The 24,099-nt window shown below is 38.1% G+C and overlaps 1 protein-coding gene across 1 annotated transcript; it reads left to right on the plus strand.

Moving 5' to 3' along the window:
* The first annotated feature begins 275 nt into the window (after positions 1 to 275).
* Positions 276 to 20,636, plus strand: LOC127479696 (interleukin-5 receptor subunit alpha-like). The gene is made up of 11 exons (XM_051806986.1): positions 276 to 366; positions 4,194 to 4,393; positions 4,744 to 4,898; positions 5,034 to 5,181; positions 5,744 to 5,852; positions 5,938 to 6,125; positions 9,262 to 9,398; positions 12,789 to 12,933; positions 16,609 to 16,696; positions 17,847 to 17,934; positions 20,354 to 20,636. Exons 2-11 carry the CDS (start codon positions 4,291 to 4,293, stop codon positions 20,474 to 20,476), a joined length of 1,284 nt encoding a protein of 427 aa, XP_051662946.1. The 5' UTR covers positions 276 to 366; positions 4,194 to 4,290; the 3' UTR covers positions 20,477 to 20,636.
* Positions 20,637 to 24,099: the final 3,463 nt, after the last annotated feature.

Consider the following 24,099-nt stretch of genomic DNA (forward strand, 5'->3'; position numbering starts at 1 on the left):
AAGATAAAAGCTCACTGCAATATGTAAAAAGTTTTAAAACATTTCTCTTTATAGAAAAAGGAAAAAATATGAACAGCTCTGACTTCTGAGTTAGTCAGGCAGAGGTGTGCCTCTTTCAAGGTATTTCAAAGAACTTGGGTAAGGTTCTATTTAGTGTTTGAGTATTCAGAGGTGTGCTTCAGTCCCTCAGTGGGAAGTGGCCCTGGCAATGGGTTTTTCTGAGGCAGTGTGTTGTGAAAAGGGAAGTCTTTTGAATCAATTTCTCATTATACTCCAAAATCAAGACATTCTCCAGTGCTGATCTGTCCTGCTTCTCAGCCCAAATGATGCATAGGTACACAGGATCTAACGAGCATTAAAATTAAGGTAAGTTTTGGAAAAAAAAAATAAATGGTACTCCTGTTTTGACTCTTCATCCATCCAGAGATTTAAAATGTATTTAACCTACACTGCTTATTTCATCATTCATTAATCAATTTCTACATTGTCTACTATCAAATATGGGATGGAGGGGTGGAGAGTGTTGAAAAATATGAATCAACAACCTTAAATGAAGCATAAGTTTTAGGTAGTATTAATCAAACAAACAGTCTGAGTGATTCCCCTTATATCTAAGACTGTGCATTAGAACCATGAATAAAAGATTTCATTGTTTAATGTTTGAACTTAGTCTCCAACTTAGGAACAACATTATTTACAAGAGCATTTGAAATTGTGTTTTTTGACAATTTTACTGGTTTTTTTCCAAAGAAAATATATGTATGTAAAAGCTATTTCTCAAATCATTAACTTTTCTGTTTAGGAAGATATAATAATCATCTGTAAAACTTTTCAAAAATAACCTTATTCAGACACATGAACAGTGTGGATTTACACTTCAGCAAACTCTCTGGTCTCTTGAGTTTTTAAAATTAAAGAGTTTATTTTTCTTCCACTCTAAGTAACAACTCTTAAGTTTTGTGAAGCTTGTTTCTGATACTTTCATTTTTCTTGCTCTGACTGTCTACTTCCCAAATTCACCAGGTGGACTTTGCACAACAAATTACAATCCCTGCAGCTGCAGTGGTGGATGGGTTGGCAGCTCCCCTTAGTTCTCTTCACTTTCTCTTAATCCAACAATGCACTGCTGTAAACCAGACGTTGCTGCTTTACAGTAATACCAACAGGTATTGACTGTGGTTGAAGCTCAGAAATGAAAGAAGGGGAATAAACAAAAGAAAAAAATAAAATATATATAGTACTTTTTTAAATTAAAAAAAAGTTTAAAAATGCATTTTGGACAGTGCACTGCTTGGAAAGCAAGTTTTTAAATTGTTGTTTTTTTTTTTAATTTTTTGCTTTATCATTTTTTTAGATGGTTTAGATTGTTAAGATAGTTCCTATTCCATTAGATTAATTGTACTGTCTGTAAGTTCATTTGCCTAGTCTGAATTTCTCCAGAGACAAAAGAACAAGAGAATCTTTTTTAAAAAAAATTGTCAGGCAGTGAATTTTATTTTACATCTCATGGACTGAATTTCAGCACCATATACTCAGTCAAAGCTCTTTGTAGCAGAGGATGAGGACTCCAAAGCTCTGTCTGCAATTGTCTGAGAGGAAATGTTCTGTCTTTCAGCTCATCTATGCTGGTATAAATGAAAATATGTATTCTTTGACAAATTGGGAATTAAAAGCTTTTTATGTATGGACAACTTTTTGTTCCCTCCTGGTCATCTTGGGTGTTCTTATGTTTCAGTGCTTTCGCTTTACTCTTTTCTGTGAACCAATTCACTTTAAATAACCATAAGAAATACCCTTTGGGGTCAGCCCAGTTGTCCTTTTGCTTTTCTGCCTACAGCAGTGGCATCAGGAGATGTTACTCAGATACAATCCACAATTCTGGCAGCTCCTGCAGTCCATTCTCCAAGTATTTCCCCAGCATCAAGAGCTGTTCAATTAGGGATGTTAGAGGGTACATTCGTCTCAGATATTTTTTAGGAGCTTTTCAGGTACCTATTTGCACGCATTTGCCTGGTCCTATTCTCGGCCTGCAGACACTGTCCACCATCACAGTGCCAGTGGGAGACGGTGCAAGAATTCATTGCGCACTGAGTGGAGAAGTGCCTCTCAGTCCTGTACACAAGGTACTTCTTGGACCAACTTACATCTGGGAAACAGCAATGGTGTCACCTGAAATGTCTTTCTCTGCCTCAAGCTGGTTGACTTTCTTCTAAGTTTATTCAGAATTACTTTAAAAATCTTTCTTCTCTGCTCCTGTGTGTCCTCTCTCCAAACGAATTCATTTATGTTGCCTCACAGATTATTTCTATTTTTATTTCTAACACCAAAAGTTGTTGCTACTGTAAGATTTATTTTGTTCCTTTTCCTGTTCCACATCCCCTTTTGACTTTTGTTTTCCAAACAAGTAACGTTAATATTAGCCACAAATATTTTAACTTGCTTATGCTTAGTGTTTTCCATCCTTATTTTTCATTTTCTCCTAATAACGTACATACATGCTCCTAGGATTGTTTTTATTGCTTCATTTCATGGGAAGGGATGAGCCACTACATGCTGAATAATAAACCCTTGAAAACTCCTTGTTTTCATTTTATATTTTCTGTGACTTTTTGTCTTGCCACACTCCATGTCATTCAAGGAGCACTATTCATGGCCCAGATCACCCCTTCCCTCACCAGACAATTGAATTGTTTTCTCACCCAGGTACACTAAGCAGGAGAATTTACTCTTTTTTTTGGGCCATGTGCATGCTGTGACATGCATACTATAGTTACTGGTAGTGCTACAGCTGAGATCACTCCCAGAATGAACCAGATGGGGAAAACTCTGCCTTAAAGCTTTGTGTTATTACTTTTTCCACTGCACTTCATAAACAATGACATCACTCATTAAGTGATCTCTTTTTCACTGCGTTGTGCCAAAATAGCATTATAAATTAATCTGTATATGTATGCATGTGTATGTGTATTTTTTTTCCTGGAAACCTCGTTACAGATTTTTTGGATATGCTGAATATTCACACATTTTTCTCTACATGACCACTGCCACTTGTTAGTCCTTGGTGAACATTTTGATATGGCTCCAGGTGCTGATCCCTGGATAGAATGTGTCTGAGGATTTAAAACTGAAAACAATCAGAGCCAAGACAAATCAGTTAGTGAGTGAAAGATTCTGAACGCAGAGGCACATGAATTCTGTGGAAAACTCAGAAGGTCTCAGAAGTTGTTTTACATTAAAGCAACCTTGGAATGAATACTCATGCATCAGAGAAACAACAATGCTGTCTTTCTGAAACCAGCTTTGATCATTCTGGAACCTACTTGCTCACCACATCCCAAATTTGCCAAACACCTGAAGTACTCTTGCTTATACTCACTTCTTCAAATGGCAGGATTCATCTCTCCTTATGGTTTGTAACCTCCTGAACCAGCTAACAGGAATCGCAGTCTTGGAAATGACAGCTACTCCATGGTCCCTAGAGGCTAGATAACTCATACAAATAGAGCTTCTGGGTTTGTATCTAGTCAAAGTTATGTCAGGTGAGTCCTACCTAAACTGTCTGCTTTCAGTATCAGTAGTGTCGTATCCGTGTCTGTCATATTGCAATCTAAGCAGTACTGTGATTCAAAAACAGTGCAGTGTGGCATTCATGTCCTCCTCGGCCTTGGCACCCAGTCAGAGAGTGGGCTTGAATACAAACACCCTGGGAACAGAAGGCACCAATCAACAAGACCTCTTAAACATACATTAAACATATGTTAAACATACATTAAACATATGTTAAACATCCTCATGGGGGAAAGCTGAGGGGCAAGTACCGATCTCTTCACTCTCGTAACCAGTTACAGGACTTGAGAAAACATCAAGAAGCTGAGTGAGAGGAGGTTTAGGTTGGATATCAGGAAAAGGTTTTATATCCAAAGGGTAGTTGAGCCCTGGAACAGGCTCCCCAGGGAAGTGGTCATACCACCGAACCTGTCTGATGCAAGAAGTGTTTCAACAACACTCTCAGGCTCATGGTGTGATTCTTGGGGTGTCCTGTGCAGGTTCAAGAGTTGGACTCGATGATCCTGATGCATCCCCTTCAACTCAGCATCTTTTATGATTCTATGTTTCTATGTAGTTTCATATTTACTTTTTATGCTTTAGACATCTCTTAAGTGGTTATGTGACACTTTCATATTATTTCACAGATGCAAAATGGAAATGTCATGTTATAACTGCTTTTTCAACCAAACTCAGAACTAAAGAGTCTCAGTTTCTTCAGACCCGTGGCCCAAAGAATTAGCTATGGCACATGTTACAGTTGTTCCTGTCATGCTGATATTAAGCTTTTACCAGTGTAAGACAGAGTTTTCCACTAGTCTGGCAAGTGGACAGCGCAAAGTAATGGGTAAGTAAAGTATTAAGTAACAGTTCATCCTACACTAGCCATCCCAGATATCTCATCTGAACTTCTTGTCAAGGCACTCTCTATAGCCCATGGAAAGAAACGGGGACCTGTGCTAGGAGAGGTGTCCAAGACAGGTAAAACTGAATCAACTAATTTTGAGAACTGCAGGTAGGTAAATATGATTCTTACTGCTGAAAGTCATATTCAGCAAAGCTCAGAAATCACCTACTCCATGTAAGAACTGAGGTCCTGGTAGAGCTACTGGGTGTGCAAGCCTTGCTGAGAGCCAAATCTTTTGTGTACAGAGGGGTGGACCTCTTTTCCTCTATGTAATATCATTGTAATTGCAGATGCACTTGGGCTACATAATGTTCTGTGGATTACCAAGCATGATTCAAGAATCATTTTGTCCTGGAACAATAACCTGACAAAAGAAGAAACTGAGAAATACACTGTGAAGTATATTTTGAGTTATAGGTTCTTCAATTCTACTCAGGAAAGGAAAGTAAGTTCTTCAGTGATTACACATAGTTTAAAGTGAAATAATGTATTGCTTCATTCAGTAGATGAATTTGCATAATTTCCCCTTCAAAACTTAGTATCACACTACCTTCATGCAATTTCTTCTTCCTCCTCTTAGGAAAGACTGCAGGAAAAGAAAAAGATAATACGTCTTGAGTTACATTCTGGCTTTAAGGCTAAAGTTAAGACACAGCTTTTTGCAAAAGAAACAGAAGACATAATTAAGGAGAGTGACTGGTCAGAATTTACTTACAAAGCACCTCCAGGTCAGCTATTTCCTATGTGTTGTTAAGACGTTCAAGCATTTTTGATAATGTCCTGTCCTGGAGACGTAACTTCCGAAAGCCCATTATTATCTTCTGCTACTTTTTTTGGTATGGATTTGTTAAGAATATGATCCATAACACCAGCATGCAGAATTATTTCCTTTATTAGACATGTTCAGATTCAGAAAAATCCAACTTTGTTGAACAAGGTGGCAGAAAAACCCAACCATTCTCTTCGTTTTCCTTATCAACTCATGTCTCATGAAGATTGTCTTCTGTATCAAATGGTTTCAGGAATTCTTAAAAGATCAGAGCTTTTCAGCTTCTATTCTGGACATTTTTTTTAAAATGTGTTAGTAAGGCTTTGGTGGTAGAAGCAGAAGTGCTTCTTGGTTGTCATTGTCTAAAAACCGAAAAGACCTGTTTGTTCTTACCTATGACTTATTCATGCTTCTAGAAATAAGGCTACATAATGAGTTTGTAAAGGAAACCTTCATATCATTATTAGAAAAGCAATATAAAATAAACGTAATTCTTTATTTTCCCCCTTTCTTTGTTGCAGTCTATATTCAAAATCTTTCATGCATCATATACAACATTTCCTTTTTCAATTGCACTTGGAACATCAAAGCAGAAGCTCCTGAAGATATCCAGATCTTTTCTTCATACAGGCAAGTGTCTTCAGCAAAATAAGTACGAAGGCATATTTTGTACCCAAGTGTTTGTTTTACAAAAGTCATATTTTCCTACTCACAGGCATGTAGGAAAATTGTTTGAATGCCAGCAATATATTAAAAATGCAAGAAAGAAAAATATTGGATGCCATATGAAGGAAATATATTTTCAACCATCAAGGAAAATCGATTTAAACATAACAGCAAGAGATTTCAGAAATAATTTGAGAGAACTGTCTTATTACAAAACTTTTACACCTCAGACAATAGGTAAGTATTGTCTATTATCACTTATGGAAAATTCATTTATTGATTATTTCATGGAAAGCATAAAAAGAAAATAGGGCAGTGTGACAAAGTCAGAGTATTAATTCTAACTATTTAGACATTCATCTACGTGGGAATTTTACTTAAAGATGAAACAAAATTGATTATGGTTCAAAGTTAGAGGGTTTTTTCTCTGATGTAATAACATCATTTACCTCTAATTGTCATTTAAAAATAAAAGATAAGTTAGTATGCGAAAATTATATTTAACAGCATTATGCCCTTCTTTTCACTAATTCTTATCTTTCTTATCCTTTTCCTTATTTTTATAGTGCTGAGGAAGCAGGATTAAAAAAGAAAGAGCATAAGCAGTCTGTCACAAGTCTCATTTATAACCTGAATTTAAGAATATGAATGTTCTCAAACATTAGTAGAACTTTTATTTATTTTTTAAGCTAAAAATATCTTGGTAGTTATTTTTAATTATTGACAGTTTTGAATGATCATATAAAATTATTTTTCCTTACTTCTCTAGGAAGTTTGAATTAATCTCATGGGTAAAAATTCACTTGAATTTTAGCAGAGACTGCAGATTCAAATGCTTTTTAAGTTATTAACATTCCAGACCGGCAACATGGGAATCCATCATAACTCAAGGGATAGAAAAAATATAATTGAAAACTATCAAAATGTATTCTGAGATAGATCTTATTTATTCTATTCTAAGACATTAGAATTATTTACTCTACCTAGAGCTTTACACTGCAATCAGAGCTAGCTATAAGCAGCATATTCTGTTTTAGGAAGATAAACCATTTTCAGGAAATTCAGATTTTCCTGAAAAGAAAAAAGAGTGTGTGTGGGGGGGAAGTGAGAGGGGGAAGTAATCCACTGGAAGGCTGTATTAGGTGTTTTCATAGTAGACTGGGAAGATGCTTATTTCTAGACTGTTTCCCCATGGACCACAGGACTAAGGGGGGCAGGAATGAGCAGCAGGATAAATAGAAGAGATCAGGCTATCTGTTCCCTACTTCTCTCTCCATCCACTCAGTCTCCTTCCCCCTGCTCAGGCCAGCCACTACCCCCTCTTTGAGGAGGCCAGGCTGCCAGTGTTTCCTTCCTACCCTTTAGCCATCATGAGGGCTGCACGTCAGTCACAGCTGGTTCAGCCAACAGCTTCTGCTCACTTCTCAGCTCCAGGTAGAAGCTCTCCTTACCTCTGATCCCACTGCCAAGCTTTGGTAGGGCGCAGTAAAATCTGAGTGTGTTTGTAGGGAATGCTGTATAAGTAGCGGACTTTTGCAAGGTTCCATTGCAAGTCAGGGCTGTCCCTTCCCTTCAGGAAAGAGTGTATCCTTCAGGTCACACACATGAGGAAGGGACATTTGTATCTGGGTTCCCCTTCTTTAGCAGTGCCTTTTACACTGGGACAAGGGGTAATGGTTTTAATCTGAAGGAGGATTGATTTAATGAGATATAAGAAAGATGTTTTTTACATACGGTAAAATACTGGAACAGGTTGCCCAGAGAGGTGATAGATGCCCCATCCATGGAAAAATTCAAGGTTAGGTTGGATGGAGCTCTGAGCAACCTGATGTAGTTGCAGACGTCTTCACTCAGTGCAGGGGAGTGGACTAGATGGTCTTTAAAGACCTCTCCCAGCTCAAACTCTCCTGGGATTCTTCAACAGGAAAGCCTCCATCTGGCCTTAACCCTAGCCTTTGCACAGTCCTGGAGGCCCACTGTCCTGCTGCTAGTTACCAGCCCCCACAATTCAAGCTTCTTTCCAGTAGTATGACATATAGTCTGACAAAACAGGACCCATGTATGCCCTGTACTGCAGCCAACACCAAAATAACTGAGTCCTGTCTGTCAGTGTGTGTGTGTGGGCTAAAGAAATTTCCAGATAACACCTGAAAAAGGATGAAAAAATTTTTTTCCTACTCTTGGTATTCTCACAGAAGGGGGAGATGGTCTGGGAATAGTACTTCAGAGATGAACAAACAAACAAAAAAACCCCTGCTGCTTACCGTCTTCACCTTTCATGGCTCATGATCCCCTGGATGATGAGCTCCTATCCTCAAGGCTGCTAGAGCAAGCCCAGCAGCTGTATGGACCAGTCATGCTGCCACTCACCCTTTCTGCCTCTCTGTTTTTTTCTCTATGGCATCACATGGCAGCCATGTCTGCCCCAAACCTCGCTGACCCTGTCTACAGACACCTGCTATGCACTTCTGCCTCTGCTGGGAGGGCTTTTTCTGAAAACTCCAGCTTCTGTTCTTCCCTGCGCAGCAAATACAGCAGCAGCTGCAGAGGTCTGAGGTATTGCTTGGGTACTCCAGCACACACTGAGGATCAGTGCCCTAGCACATGCCCTGCTAAAAAAACAACTGTAGACTTGCTTACCTAAATCCGAGGCTAAAATCCTGGGAACCCAAATGTCCCTTGCTTCCAACCCTGTACTTCCTCCATAGCAAGTGCTTGCCTGCTCATTTACAGGAGAGAGAAAGAGAGAGATATTTCTTAAGCATCAGTAGAAAACTTCATTTGTTGAATCAGACAGGCTGTCTGGGCAAGAGATTGTCCAGAGAAGTTGTGGATGCCCTATCCTTGGAAGTATTCAGGGCCAGCGTGGATGGGGCTTTGAGCAATCTGGTCTAGTGGAAGGTGGTGCTGCCCATGGCAGAGGGGCTGGAAGTAGATGATCTTTAAGGTTTTTTCCAAGCAAAACCATTCCATGATTTTATGACACCTGCCAAGTGCTAGTGCCCCTTCAGTAATCCCTCTGTGAGAGATGAAATTCCATTTTTTTCAAATACTACCAGGCTTGTGGGTACATTTGGGATATCCCACAAGACACGTATCCTACACGGCATGGAGCCTGTAGCAGACTGGAGGTCTCTTCAACACCAGCACAGACTCTGGAGAGGCCCTGCTCCTCCTGCCCACCCTTGCTACCTTCCCTGAAAAAACCCAGCTCCCTGTGTCACTCACTGAATGTCTCCTCCGGGTATGGCAAACCCCAAAATACTTAGCTGTGTATTTTACACAGGAGTAACATACTGCATTTGTTTTCCATCAGCATAAATATGTGAAAGAGCATGAGGCACAGAAGGTCTCTTTGTGCTCTATTTTTCAGAGAAGCTGAACCCACCAAACAACGTCTCAGTTTCCCTTGAAAACAGAAGTATTACAATTCACTGGAAACCGCCACCCACTATTGGTTCTGCAAATAACAAGTGCTTTTTGTATCAAGTGAAAATAACAGATCTTAAGGTAGTAAGTTTTTTGGTAATACACTTAGTATGTATAACATAACTTCCATAAAAACTAGGCATCCCTTGAATTTAACAGGGATTAATGTCAAACAAACTTTAAAGTTATCCCAAGGTCTTTAATAATTAATCCAAATTGTCCTTCTGGTAAAAAAAGGAAAAACAACACATTTTATAAAATCTTTCAGAGTCAAGCTTGCATTAGAAGTGGATTGGATGATTTTTTCTTCTCATCTTGAATTTGACCTCCACATTACTATCTCATAGATTGTACTGACTTTTCGTTATAGAAAAAGGAGTATTGATAAAAAGAAAGGTTTAGCAGTTACTTTGGTCATATTTTTAAAGAAAAAAACCCTCACAGGTTATTTTTGTTATTTCTAAATACATCACCAAAAGGATTATTCCTCTTTTTTGGATACATTGTATGTATTTAAAAATCCTTCATGATATTGTAACAGCATCTCTTAATCTAACAGTAAGAAATAGAGCAGTGTTGTAGTTTAAGTAATGCCATATGGTGACTAAATGACTCAATGGCATTTTGAAATTATCTGGAAATGAAAGCAGAAAAGTTTTCATGCATATTTTTATTTGAACTCCCAAAGATTAGAAAGCAAAGCACTTAATGTAGAATATTGTTAAGTATGAAATTCAGATATGTATTGGAATGTGAATTTTCTGAATATTTGATGATTTTATTCAAGCTGTCATTGAAGCCAGTTTTGTTTAAGAACCTAAATTTCATCTAACACACACCTCAGTCAGTGCACAGTACTGTAACAATAAAAGCCTTATCTAAGCTGGTGACAAACATTTAAAAGACAATTACACCCTGAAAGAATCCATGACTAAATCGATGTGTATCCACTTTTTGCTTGACAAAGTAGAAAGGAGAAGTGCAATGAGTAGACATTAATGATCACATAAAGTTATAGTCATAAATTATAGTAGGGTTTATTAATTCAGATACAGTGCTGATACTTCTAATCAGCTTCCAGAACAGGGCTGGAAGCATCCAGAAAAAGAGCTTGGGTCTGGCATGGACATGCCAAATCTTCCCAGTCCCCTTCAGGGTTTTCCAGCAGACAGATAGCTGTCCACCTCTGCAAATAATTATAATTCCCTAAACCATTCCCAAGCCTAATACTTCAAAACCCCTGGCAGAGACTTCCAGGGGCTTGTCCCTGTCTACTCACAAAGCTCTTAACTGTGACAGGCAAAGAGCAGAGGGAGCAAGGGTGGTTCATGCTGGATCCTTGGTAGTCTGTTCAGCAGTATGCTGGAGAGGTTCTGACTCCCTGCCCATGCACACTGATTTACTTCCTGTTTCCAGACTCAGAGCAAAGGAGGTGGAAGCAGAGAGGGGTGGGAGTAAGGGGTCCCCTTCCACTGCAGGGCTGGGATGTGCCCGAGGTGAGCAGGGGGATCCTGCAATCCGCAGTGTTCACATGGCCACCACAGCCCCTGTTTCCAGCTTCCTAACACCTCCCACTCTCTGGAAGGAAATCTCACATACAAAAAATAGTCCAGCAGCCTTACTTAGATGGAATATACTGCTTTTATTTTCCTTTTCTCTCTCTTGCTCCTCTCCTTTGCACACATCTGAAGGATATAAACATAGGGGAGGAAAGCGAAATAAAATCATTGAGGCACGGATGTGAATAATCACCTACAGAAGTGGAAAATCACAGGGGCACATCAGACAGAAGAGAGGCAGCCACAGCAATAACAAAAAAAGACATACAAGGGCACCAACCAAGTGAGAGGGGCTTTAAGGTAGATTTGAGGATAATCAGTTAGTAATGATTAAAATGGTAATTACCTAGCCAAGGAGCACAAAATGCCTGGGGCTGGGGTGACAAAGTTAAAGAAGAAAACTGGTGTAGTATTACAGGAGACACAGGAGGGAGAAGAATGGAGTAAGCTTTATATTCTGTATCCTGACCAAACCAAGGTCTTAATCACTGCCACTTAATGTGTTAATGCCACTTAATCACAGAGACTTAATGTGTTGAGGTATTAGGGAATCTGTAAGCAGGCTTGTAGATATTTGTTGAAGAACACGTAAGAGCATAATGATTAAAATATACAAGTCTATATTCATTTATTCTGAATACCTGAAGACATGACTTACTGAATACTTACAAGCACAAATAATAATACTGTGATGCGGATTGGAGTTAAGTTTGCAGGTGTCTGGAAACTAGGAAGGCTTGGTAAGTATCATGGGAAACAAGATTAGAATCTACAATGTTGGGTAAGTCTGAAATTAACAAGCCAAAATTCAGTAATAAGGAAAATTCTGTGATTAGGAAGTACAGGTCAAACGTGTCAATACAAAATAAGGAATTAAAATATAGACAGCAATGCAGAAGACAAAATGGTCTGTGGATTACAGAGGACCACAAACTGAGTCAATCTTTCCATGTTCTTAGACAAAGGTCAAATACTATTCAAGTATATATGACTTGCATGTCACATGTAAGATGTAGGTTGTGACTAATTTGCCCTTCCAGCTACTGAGTTTCACCTTAAGTTTCATCTTGTGCTTTGGACACCACAAAAAATAAATAAGCAGCAGATCTGGGAAAGTCTTAAAGAGAAGAGAAAGAAGTGGCATGGTACACTGGGTAAAATCCACACCACACCAGTCAGTATGAGGAGAACAGATCATGCTTTCCTAACAACAAAGAAGCAAAGTTTCTGTGCCTCTCTGTGTCTGAGACATATTTTCTACTTTGCAACTTTCTAACATCACTTTTAATTTTTATAAGCAAAAGTTTCCTCTCCTGCTTTCTGTTTTTATTCCTTCTTAAATTCTTAGCATTGTTTATTTACAGAAGTTTACTTCAGTTTTCAAAAGTGATGGATAATTTAGAGATCACTCTGCTTTAAACTCTGTCACTCCATGTTTGGACTTGATCTTTTGAAGTAGTGTTCTTTCTTTTATAGGCACAATTAAGGATGTTTCAGGATAGTTACAAAAATAGTGAGCATCCTTCAGCTGAAAAATGCAAGATTTTATTCTACCATAGAAGAAAGTATAGCACACTACCTACATAAAAATCTTAAAACTTGCAGTTTCATAGTTATTGTGTTTGTTCTACACGTGATGTCATAAAAATTAAAAGGGAATCAGTGTTTTCAAATTCTTACTGTCCTACTATAAATGAAACCTACTTCTATCTTATCAGTTCCAGTCTCTCTTCATTTTCAGTTCTAACACATCAGACAAGAGTCAGATTTGTCTGGACATAAGAACTTGTTTTGAAAATCTCTTCCTACTAGTTAGAAATGCAAATAATAGTATTTGACATCTCTAGATTTATATCTGTATGAACTGCAATGTGAAATCATCCAAAATAACCTCCTAAACCTATCTTGGTAGATTGTAAATGTCACTGAAGAGAACTATAAGTATCCATTTCATAAGCCAGCAAACAAATGTGCAGCACAAGTGAGGGCAAAGAAAGAGATATGCATAAGAAACAAGATCTGGAGTGAATGGAGTGATCCAGTGGTTATTCATGGTGGTAAGTTATTATGTACTTGCTATTCATAGCCCTTACCATGAGCTATATTATTACCATTTGACATATTTACCTCATTACTGCCTTTATTCTTCTTCAGGTTGTGTTATTGGGCCTTAACAGTACCTAGGGGTCTGTGGCGTGCACCAGGCTCACACAGCTCTGCTGTAGGGAAGGAGAGTCTTTAGTCTGAGTTCTACTTCCCTGGTCCTGAGGCAGTTTAGCACAGGGCTGTTCTCCTGAGTTAAACTACACCTGACTCTTGACAACCCATAGAAAAAATTACGGTCAGCAGCTGACAAGGACCCAACACGCTCAGGACTGCCCTGCAAAGGACAGCCCAAGCATCTCTAAAAATGCTTTCAACTGTTGAAACCAAGAAATCCACGAAAGTCGTAACATTCATCAAATCACATAGTCTTTAAGGACTAAGTAAGATTTCTTTTATTACATTGGGGGAATAATTTCTTATCTGACAGAGGTAGGAATGTTTAAATATATGTTCTCTGGCCCCTTCAGCTCACAAGTAAACAAGAGCCTTGTAATACTTTTCCTTCACCTTCTATGACTAGATTTTAACATTGGTGTACTTGTGCTTTCCATGATGAGAAAAATGCTTCCACAAGCAGAAGTTTCCTGATGTCAGTTTAGGTAAAGGGGAAGTAGCATAATTGTGTGATGCTATATTTTTAGAGAGAAAGTTGTGTCTGTGTATTAACATAAAAAAAACCAACGTACAATGCTATTATCTTCCTTTAATGCAATAGCTGTGTATTTGGAATATGTCTTTTTGACCTATTGAACTTCAAGTACATATTTACCTGAAGACAGGAAATGCAAAGCTAGATATTATTATATTTGCAATGGATTGAATGTAAATTCAGTTATGGGGTTTACTGGATGTTGGCTGCCTAGTCTATCAGATGCCCTGCTATATCCCATTGATCTGCTGAAGCCTTCGTTGGCTGGAACCATTAATTTCATTTCAAAAGCATTTCACTTGTGAAATAGCAGGAGAGAGAAACCTAATTGTTCTTTGTGTTCACTGTGGTTAAGAAGACAAGGACATCAGCGGCTTGAGTTGTCCTTGGGAGATTCTCCTTTCTTCTCACTGAAGACAGAGCAAGCCTGGGACCACAGCATGGCCTAGAGGGGTGTTCCTGGTCTGTCTGCCTGGTGTAAGGCCAAACACATCTGATGTGTAGACAGGGGAAATTTGAAGCGTTTTCTGGATTGAGAAATGTAGATTTACTCACCCCCTTCCAGCCTCTCACCAGAAGAAGGAAATGGAGTTAGGAAGTCACCTGTTCTGGTTCCAGCCTGACAAACCTTGCTCTCAGCAACTCTCCTTCGAATGTTTTCATCACCCTTGCTTTCCCAGCTTTTGATACAGCTGTTGTTGAGGTCCAACAATCACTGCATGTTTCCTCCACTTCAGGAAAGCTTCTTGTGGACAAGACCACCATTGCACATAAGCTGTAATATCTGCATGTGTTCAGTGCAGCATGATGACTAACCCTGGAGCATACTGCACAGATGCATAATTTCATGTGATGCAGCAATTTCCCTTCTTCCTACTTGGGCAGGATTGGTGGCTTTCATAAAAAGAATCTGTCAATGTATTGCATTGAAGGGTCATGTGCTCAGGCAAACCTCTTTCTGTCCATTTTACTTTGTATTCTGTTGAAATTATTTTGTCTGCTTCTAATTCAGAACATGTATAAGTGGATATTATGTGGAGTAACCTGAAAGGAAAAGCATCCATTTAATGTTTTTATTTTAAAATGCGTCAATTTTTCTGGTGTTGCAGGATCTGTTTCTGCTGAGTCTTGAAGAAGCATACCATGACCTGGTTTTTCTTTGCTTCTCCATGACGTTCCAGTGTTTCATCTAGGAAATGTGTTACATTTCTTTAAGAATATATTTTAAAAAGACGTTTGAGCCTCCATTTAAAAAAAAGCTGAAACATCAAAATGAAATAACATAATTCAAAACATAACTAAAATATTTGTTCTGAAATGTTCCTTTGACATGAAAAGAATTTGTTAATTTTCTCATGGGGAACACATTAATTCTTCATTGGAATTAGCATATGCCCTCAAAAAAACCCTCTCAATTTAAACTGAACTGAGATGTTTACTATAGAAACTTTCTGCTAAAAAAAAGAAGTGTTGGATCAGCTTTATTCATATGTAAAAACTTTAAATAATTGGTCTAATTTTTGGAGTTGATGAGCATTCATAGATTGCTTTGAAGTTAATAGTAATTCAGAGGTGTTCTGCATTTTTGCAAACCAAGCCACTTGTTTTGGTTTCAAAGTACTGTTATTTGTGACAAAGTTTAAGCATTTGCATCTGAAAACCCCCCAACATAAAATGAATATATGTGCTTCTTTTTCTTGCTGTTTTACAAAATGCGTGAAGTAGGAAAGCAGGAGGAGCAAACCTCTTTGTGGTTCAGCCACTGCTAAGACCAGAATTTCCTCTTCTCCTGTGTGTGTCTGCAATAGTGGTGAGCTGAATGATGCAGAGCAATCACCTCAAACAAAAGAATTTCTTCTACAGAGTCCAGAGATTGTTCAGAATAAGTTTTCTGAGCCCTCAGCTCCAAAGGCAAGAGTGAAATAAGCTTATTCCTATACACAGTTCTGCCCACAAGTTTTTGAGTCCTTTCTTGGTTTCATATAAAATTTGTGGAAATCTGTAACATACTTGGTTTAAACTACAGATGGGCTGAAACTCAGAACTTAAGTTTCATTTTTTTGTTCTTTGATTTTGATCTAGATTGATCCTAAACCCACTGTTTAACTGGCCTCAGGCTATTAGCATTTTAAGAGCTGTTCCTTTCTGTCTTTCTTCAACGTATTTCATTCAAACTGATCCAAACTAGTTGTAGTTCTAAGACTAGATATTAAACAAAAAATAAAATTTGCAAGAAATACACTTTTGAGTCAACCAAAGACATTTGTATTTTGGTATTTGGGGTATTTTGGAGGAAGAAATGCAAGGTACAGAGCAGTAGTATCTGATGAACAGTATAAAGATGTATATATATAATTCTTTAGGACTATGCCAAGCAGGTTTAAAAAAGGTAAGTATAATAGAAATCAAATGTTGCTTCTTGAATCAAAGAGAATATTTTGTTTAACAAAATGCTTTTATTTTCATTTTTCCTTAAATCAGTTACAGCTGTGAAGGGGTGAGGAAGTAGCAGCAGGGGACTCATAGCATGTGGAGATGGGAGGTGGCAACAGCAGGAATCCAAGGACAGTTGGAGCAGCAGCATGAGTGCCCACAGCAGCCACAGCAGACAGACAGAGGGGTTGATATCCAGAGGAATCAAGGCTGGATGGAAGTATCCAGCAGCATGACAGGTCATGCCCAGCATATGAGAGCAGAGTTTCAGGAAAAATGGGGATGGAGACTACGAGAGAGGAATGAAGCAAGAGAAAGTGCTGGATCAAGGCTGAGGGCTAAAAGGAGAAGGAAGGAACAGCACTGAAGTCAGAAACCCCTTTCCCCTAAAAAGTCTTGAGAAAATGTTTCTTTAAATCTGTGACAGTTTAGGAATAGTACAATATTTATGAGTCATCCAACTATTTATAGTTCACCCATTTATGAACTACCCTAGCCACTGCCATATTATTAACATTACTTTGCTCTCTTCTTTTTTTTAAAGAAAAGACAGTGAATGTCCTGCTGCTAAGCACCACATTGTTTGGTCTTCTGATTTTCCTTGGAGGTTTGCTGATGTATGCATGTAGAAGGTAGTGTGCATTTCTGGAAGGTTGTATAAATTTCTGGTGGAAGGGACATCAGGATGAGGGGAAACCATGCAATGGATAAAAGTCAAACACAGATCTTCTCAGATAAATTATGTTTGCCAGAAGCAGTTAATTGTGCATTTCCGACTATTGTTCTAACAAAGGAGTGCCAGGCGTTGTGACTTGGTGAGTCTTATAATTCTTATCTCACAGCTCCCACTGCAGTTCCCTGCAGCTCCAGTCTCCCACCCTACTCTCAGATGTCTTTTTGCCACAATAAGTGACATATTTTAATTTTACTCTCACTGCTGCCTCTCTATCCTCAGTGTGACTTTACCCCATCCTTTTGCAGGTTCTGCGTTTAAGACCACCAATGTTAATCATGCCAAAGTTGAACTGCACTTATCATGTTGCCCAATTTCATTTCATAATCCATGGGTGTAATGAAAGCAGTTTTTTACTCTAAGCTGGACAGTTTACAATAAATAAATAAAAAAAGGAAGTCAGGGTGACAGAAAGAATTTGCTTTGCTGTATGATTACTATTAGTACAGCAAAGTAATAGTAGTGGTCCTACACCCACCAACAGTTAAGGTAGCCAACTTTCTCCATGTCACTACTTTTCTGCCTGACTACATAGCTTTCCTATTGACATGGCACTGAAGGCTTTCTTGAATTGAAAAATAAACTTGTTCAGGATAGGAAGATAACTCAAGATACCTTAATATAAGGAAGGTAATGCAGTATGTAAATGGAACTCTTGTTAAAAGTAAATTGATTATTTAATTAATGATTAAATATTGTTCCTGATTCATATAAAAGAAGTTATCAATTTTTAATTATGAAGAGCACATGTAGGGATGATTTTTTAAGCTACAGATGTAGTAGCATGCCACAAGTTCTCACTTTGCTTGGAAATCATATGTTTGTGTATATCCATCAGTTCTCTTAAAACTGGTAGGCTAAAAACCAGGCAGGCTGAAGAAGAGCTAGGGAAAGTGTTGAGAAAAATGTCTGCAGTGAAACAAAAAAATGATGAAATGGCTTTAGAAGTGGTAGGTGCCTGTCTAATTAGAATATATATTACAAAGCATTATTGACTGATCTGTTCCCGCAGACAACAATAGTCATGTGCCTGTATCACTGTCTTGTAGGTACAGTTGCCTGGAAGTTATAACTATGCCTGTTCCACATCCTTCAGATAATATCAAAACTTGGTTAACAGATGAGACTCATCACCAGGTAACGTGTCTGTCTTTTTTATCTCACTACATCAACACTCATGATATTACTTGCTATTGGAATGGTACATTACATTTGGAGCAGCATGTAATTTTTAAGTAAGACTGGGAAAAAGCGTGCAGAATATTTGTAGTGAAGTCAGAAGAGAACAGAAAACTTGTGGAGATTACAGGACAATTATCTCAGCAGACAGAATGGAGAAAATCCTCAGGGGACTTTAATGCCTGGTACACCTAAAGGCGCTTTCACACTCAATGGACCAACATTTTACAGAATCACAGAATATGGTGAGTTGTAAGGAGTGATCACCCTGACTCCCTGAAAATAGTCAGTTATGGGATATTAGTTGTCTAAGCATGTAGGCCTGTTATCAAAGGGAATTTTTTTGTGGAGATCTGCAAGTCATTGGCTGTGTTGTAATAATTGTGCATATTCTTATTGCAAATAAGAGGAGGGTGCATAATGAGTGCAATATAACCTACCCCAGCTGTGCACCTGCTGCGTGACAAAGACATGTACAGAGGTGTGTACTTTGGAAGAGCTGATGTGCTGTAAGTTCAGATGTTTGCTTATCTGATGGCAAAGTATAAGTCAACTGGGCAAAATGGAAACAAAATATTTGCAATATTTTTTGTGACTATCATTAATGGAGCTCCTTGGCTCTCACAATTCAATGTTTCTTATTGCTGTCTGTCACTGTGTGAATTACAGGAAAAAAATATGTCAGTCAGGTAGTAGCTTAGATCCCTGGAACTCCCTAGAAGCTACACGGTGAACTGTGCTCTAGGAGGCATGGTAAGATGGCCTCTTACCTCATTCTCCTGCAACACATGATGAGAAGGTACAGGTGTGCTGAAGCTATGTTTTTTTGGGGGAAAACATCATTGAAATAGGAAACTGCCATGAGGATCTTTTCTGCTCTATATGCTCAAAATATTTTTTCAGAGCCTCTGCAGGATTTCTTTTAATTTTGCTGTATTCTACTGTATTATTGTACTCACACTGCAATATCAAAATATCTCCTAGTAGCCCATTCAGCAGTGTAACTTGAAATGGCCAATGTGAGATGTCATGCCACTTCTTCCCCAAGGGAAAAATGTATACCATGTAATACTGTCGTTTGGTTTTTAGTATATCTACATGATTGCAAACTCTGACAGAAACCACAGATCATCTCAATCCACAAATCATAATTTGAAATTTGAGGCAAGAGGTATCTTTTTTTTTTTTAAATTTTACTTTCTCAAAACGAATTTATTGGAAAAACAATGTATGCTATATAATCATATGCTATATAATCATATTACAAATTACAAGATTGAAGTGTTTTGACTTGCACCTGAAGTTCATTCCCCAAGACTTGGGCTGACTCCCAAAAGCAGACTGTGCTCCACTTCTTCTCTGTAGTCATCTTCTCAGAAAAGCTCAAGAGCTACAGAACTAACCTGAAGACAAATCTTCTATTTCTCTTATTTTCAAGATTCAGAGTAATTGCTGTGACACTTCTGGTCAAAATAATTTGACCCAATTGAACACAAATGTACCATATTTATCACACTTCCTGTGCAAAAATCCTTCTCGTCATTTTACCAGTAATGGTGTGCAAATTAGCTATAACACCCATTTTGGCCAACACATATGGGCTAGTAGAATGTAAAAACAAAATCATCACCACCAAGCTTATATTCTATATCTCCCTCAATGCTTGAACTTCATTCACTGCTATTAAGGGTCTTAGTATTCAATATATAAATAAAAAAACTACCACAATCAATGATCACCAGAAAAACTATATTTAATATCACTGACAGACAAAGAAGTGATTTCTGTCCCCAAACTGTTACAAACACTGAATAAACCCTTGACAGGCAGACCTCAGTGTAGCTGTGTCATTACTGTCTAGATTATTGCAACAAGTGACTGAGATGACACCGATCTTGTGGCTCAAGTGACTGTTGATGGCACTTCTAGGAAAAATAAATTAAATAAAACATATGGAACATATCAGTATCTCAAATATTGCTGACACCTGAAATAACAAAGGACACACGGAAAGTCTTAGGACAACTGTGGGGAACGGTGCTGAGATAATCTCTTTTATCCAACAAATAAATATAACCCCTGAAGGCTAGACTGTGACTTTGACATAAACCTTAGGTACATAGTAACATCATCCTGGAGGGTGTCAAGCACCTGTCAAGCAACAAAATTAGGGCTCAGAACACTAAGTAAATTTACCTGTGAGCAAGTTGTAGATCGAGAGAGTAACTCATATGATCTCTGTATTCCGGTTGTGACAGGGTAAGTAACCTGTACTGCTTCCAGATACATCAAATAAGTAGTGTGCTTGTAACAATATTTAGAATTGGTGATACCACTGAATGCAAATGTTGTGCATTATATAATTTTTATCCAACAGCAACATATGTCAATGCAAATGGAGATGCACTCAGAGGTTACTGTGGGAATACCAAAAGAGAATAGAGATGAGAACACTGAACAACAGAAATGTTTGAAGGACTCTGGATTAGAAGACCTATAGAGATGTTACACCTTTTTTATCTGCATGTAAGAATACCTTTCTGTGAAGTGACTGATAACCTAATGGATCTAAGAACAACTGACATGGGAATTTGTCTGAGCCAATAATTTGAGGTGTTTTGTGCTCATGACATTGTGCAACTCTTAAAAGGAGCTTTGAACCACAAACACAAAGCAGTATCTTGCAGTTTATCTCTAACAACAACTGATTTTCAGCTCAGTAAAATTACAGTATATCAGACAATATGATCTAATTTTGAGGTCCACTTGAGTTAAAATGAAATTAGAGTTACTGTTTCATAATGTTGCAGTAGCTTCCAAGCACTGTCTAAAATATCAATACTTTTGAAGACTGGCTGTTCATACAAATCTTTTCCTAGCTATTCAAGTTCTGATTGAAGTGGTCATGAGAAATGGTGAAAGCAGTAAATGTTTCTGGAAACAGCAGCAGAGTCTCACAAGTGTTCTCTAGAGTTCAAAAAATAATTCACTTTCTGGGCCCCTGCATTGTTTAAGCAGATATCAACCAGAATGAAGAGATCTGTGTGAAGACATAGTCTTTTAATGTTGTGGAGTTATTGCTTTGCAGTTAGTAAAAGAAGAAAACTTTATAGGAGGTAAAGAAAACAAAGTTTTCTGCTGTATTGTAATTGTTCAAATAAGTTTAACTCAGAGAAGTTCAGAACTGACTAACTATTGCTATTTATTTTTCACTGTCCTCCTAATGAAATTTTTCCTACTGTTTCCATGAGGCAATGAGACGTGCCAGTTCATTTGCAGGTACACAACCAGGGCAGATTATTTTAACTCTTAGTTGGAACAGTGTTTATTTGACTAGAAGAGAAGGAATTGATTTTTCAAGGAAGACATTTTCATTTTATAGTTGGGAAATACAAATCAATGGTGGACATAATTTTCTGGAAGTTTTAGAAGATACCTAAAAGTTACTTACTTTCATTACTGGTAATATTTCTCCATTTCAGAATAATATTGGTTGAAGGAAATAATTGATTACCTTGAAATTAATTTTATATTATTGTAGAGAACAAAATAAAACTTTTGTTTGTGCTTTTGAAACATTCAGTTCATAAGATATACTTCCGTGCAGAGTCTTGATTCCCCTGAATGTGCTTTTTTTTTGGTAAAAATTCTCTCTTATCACAATGGAGATGACTGCACTATTTCTCCTTTATTACTAAGAATGATTCGTGATATCTGAAAAGCCCAAGCTAGAAATGTCTGAACAGCAAAAGAACTATCAATGACTTTGTTTGTTATAAGATCGTGTTCATGACCTCAGCAAAAACCAATCAGCTTTGGTAGGTGGTGTTGCATTTCCTCTGGCATTGCACTTTTACAGAAGGTAAGGGTATCCTTATCTATAAACATCAGTGCTCTTCCCTCCTTACCTGTCAATCTGATGCCCACACAAATCATCAAGGAGAAGGTGAGTGGTAGTTATCAGGTACTGAATCAAGTTTTAGAAAGATAGCTCCTGTAATGTCTCCTTCTCTGTCTTGAGTGCAGATGGGAAAACCCTCAATCAACATACTCATTTTTCTCTTGGATGGTCAGACACTATTTCTGTGGGTAGATAATGAAATTTATCTCATTGGACATGGTTCAGACATATTTTCTCAAGAAGACAGGAAAAAATTATTACTTTCAGATAAAAATCACTACAGGAGGTATTTAGAAAGCATCATGAACTTACAGATTCCTTTTTTGGTGAGGATATAGAATTAATAAAATAAAACAACCAGAATGTCAGTGACCTAAGTGGGGTAGAGAAGTACCACACATTGGCCACTCACATCTGGAACCCAGATTTTATAGAGTGAAATCAGGCCACAGTGAATATTACGTTGTTCCTTAAAATATATTTTATATACATATATTTTATATACATATATATAGTTTTGGCTTGCAGAGCTTGAAGCCCAAAACCAGTGCCAGAATTTAAAATAAGACAGAGAACATACAGACTAAAGTAACTTTATTATTTTGCCTGGAAATAGAAGAATTTTTTCAGAATAAAATTTTCAGATTTAAATTACTTTTCTTACAACAGGTCTCAGTTTCAGTCAATACACAGAGTTTGCCCATATACACATGGCAACCTGCAGAGACACATCACATAAAACAATACTATAATGTCAGTTGTATTGAAAATTAATTCTAAAGTGCAAATTTGATAATACAAAACTCAGTATCTGGACCCTTCCAAGAAACACTTGACCGATGTATTTACAAAATGATATATTATATGATATGATATAAAATAAAATATTATTCTAAACTTGTTCACCAATAGCGTGTTTATGTGCAATATATGCATAAAGAAATATAATCTGAAAGCAAAACTATACTACACTCAGTGTGGCATTAAACTTTGTAGTATACACAAAATACTCAGAAAGTTTGCTAATGACACCACCAAGACAAGTGGTACAGCTGACATGCCTGAGGGACAGGATGTCATCTAGAAGGACCTGAACAAGCTTTAGGAACTGGCCCATGGGAGTCTCATGAGGTTCAAAAAGGCCAAGTGCAAGGTGCTGCACCTGGGTCAGGACAAGCCCTGGTATCAATACAGGCTGGGAGATGAACAGCTCAAGAGCAGCCCAGCTGAGAGGGACTTAGGGGTGCTGGTGGATGAGAGGCTGGACGTTACCAGCAGCTCGAGGAAGGTGATTCTGACCCTCTATTCTGCTCTGGTGAGACCCCACTTGGAGTATTGTGTACACCTCTGGAGTCCTCGGCACAGGAAAGTCATGGACCTGTTGGACTGGACCCAGAGGAAGGCCACAAAAATGATCAGCAGTCTGAAACACCTCTCCTATGAAGTCAAGCAGAGAGAGTTTGAGTTGTTCAGCCTGGAGAAGAGAAGGCTTCAAGGGAGACTGCTCATCCTCTCCACATTCAGCATTTCAGAGTACTCTGGAGTCAAAATCTTTTTCATTGTTTGGGTCAAAACCCCTGTAATACATCAAGGCTATAGGTTTTATACTTTCAACTCCCAAGTCCCTACTTCTGTCAAGTATACAGAGACTTATGGCTAGGAGCCTTGTTTAGTGTTTGTGTTTCTTCCTGAACATCATTTACTATACAGATACCAGAGAGATCTTGCTGAAGATAGCCCCCTCTCTTTGCTTTTAAAAGAGAATAATTGCAAGAGGATGATGGGAATCAGAAAAGCAACCCTCAGACTTGGGGCTCCAAACGAAGGCTGGTCAGTTGCCCAATGCTGCCACCTGCCGTACAAATAACCTACTTTCAATAAGAAATATTGCTCAAGTTTTCGAACTCGTTAAACTCGGGGCAAGTCTGCCGCTTTAACTGCACTGATATAATCAAAGAAGTCCACCTCCCTCTCTAACTTGAAGACCTGGCCTTTTTTAGGGAGAAGATACATCTCTCCTTGTTTTACCTTCCTCAGGTTCGGGTGGCTAATCAAACGGAGCTGCCCAGGGCCCTGGGATATTGAGAGATCTCCAGCAATCTCAACCTAGAATAGGTGTCCAAGACAGGATGGCAATCTCTTTCTCATTAGACACTAGATGGTCAGATTAAGACTAGATGCCCATATTTTCTTAACCTGGTTATTCTGGCTTTCCATACCCA

Source organism: Manacus candei, unplaced genomic scaffold (genome assembly GCF_025592945.1).
Source record: "Manacus candei isolate 608988 ecotype Guabito, Panama unplaced genomic scaffold, ASM2559294v1 h1tg000069l, whole genome shotgun sequence".
Lineage (NCBI taxonomy): Eukaryota > Metazoa > Chordata > Aves > Passeriformes > Pipridae > Manacus > Manacus candei.

Bases quoted from the DNA above. Each gene is read 5' to 3' on its own strand.
- LOC127479696 (XM_051806986.1), top strand. From the start codon at position 4,291: ATGGCACATGTTACAGTTGTTCCTGTCATGCTGATATTAAGCTTTTAC. The intron at 5,182-5,743 runs GTCAGCTATTTC...TCTTTGTTGCAG, and splicing joins TACTTACAAAGCACCTCCAG to TCTATATTCAAAATCTTTCA. The intron at 17,935-20,353 runs GTAACGTGTCTG...TTTATCCAACAG, and splicing joins CAGATGAGACTCATCACCAG to CAACATATGTCAATGCAAAT.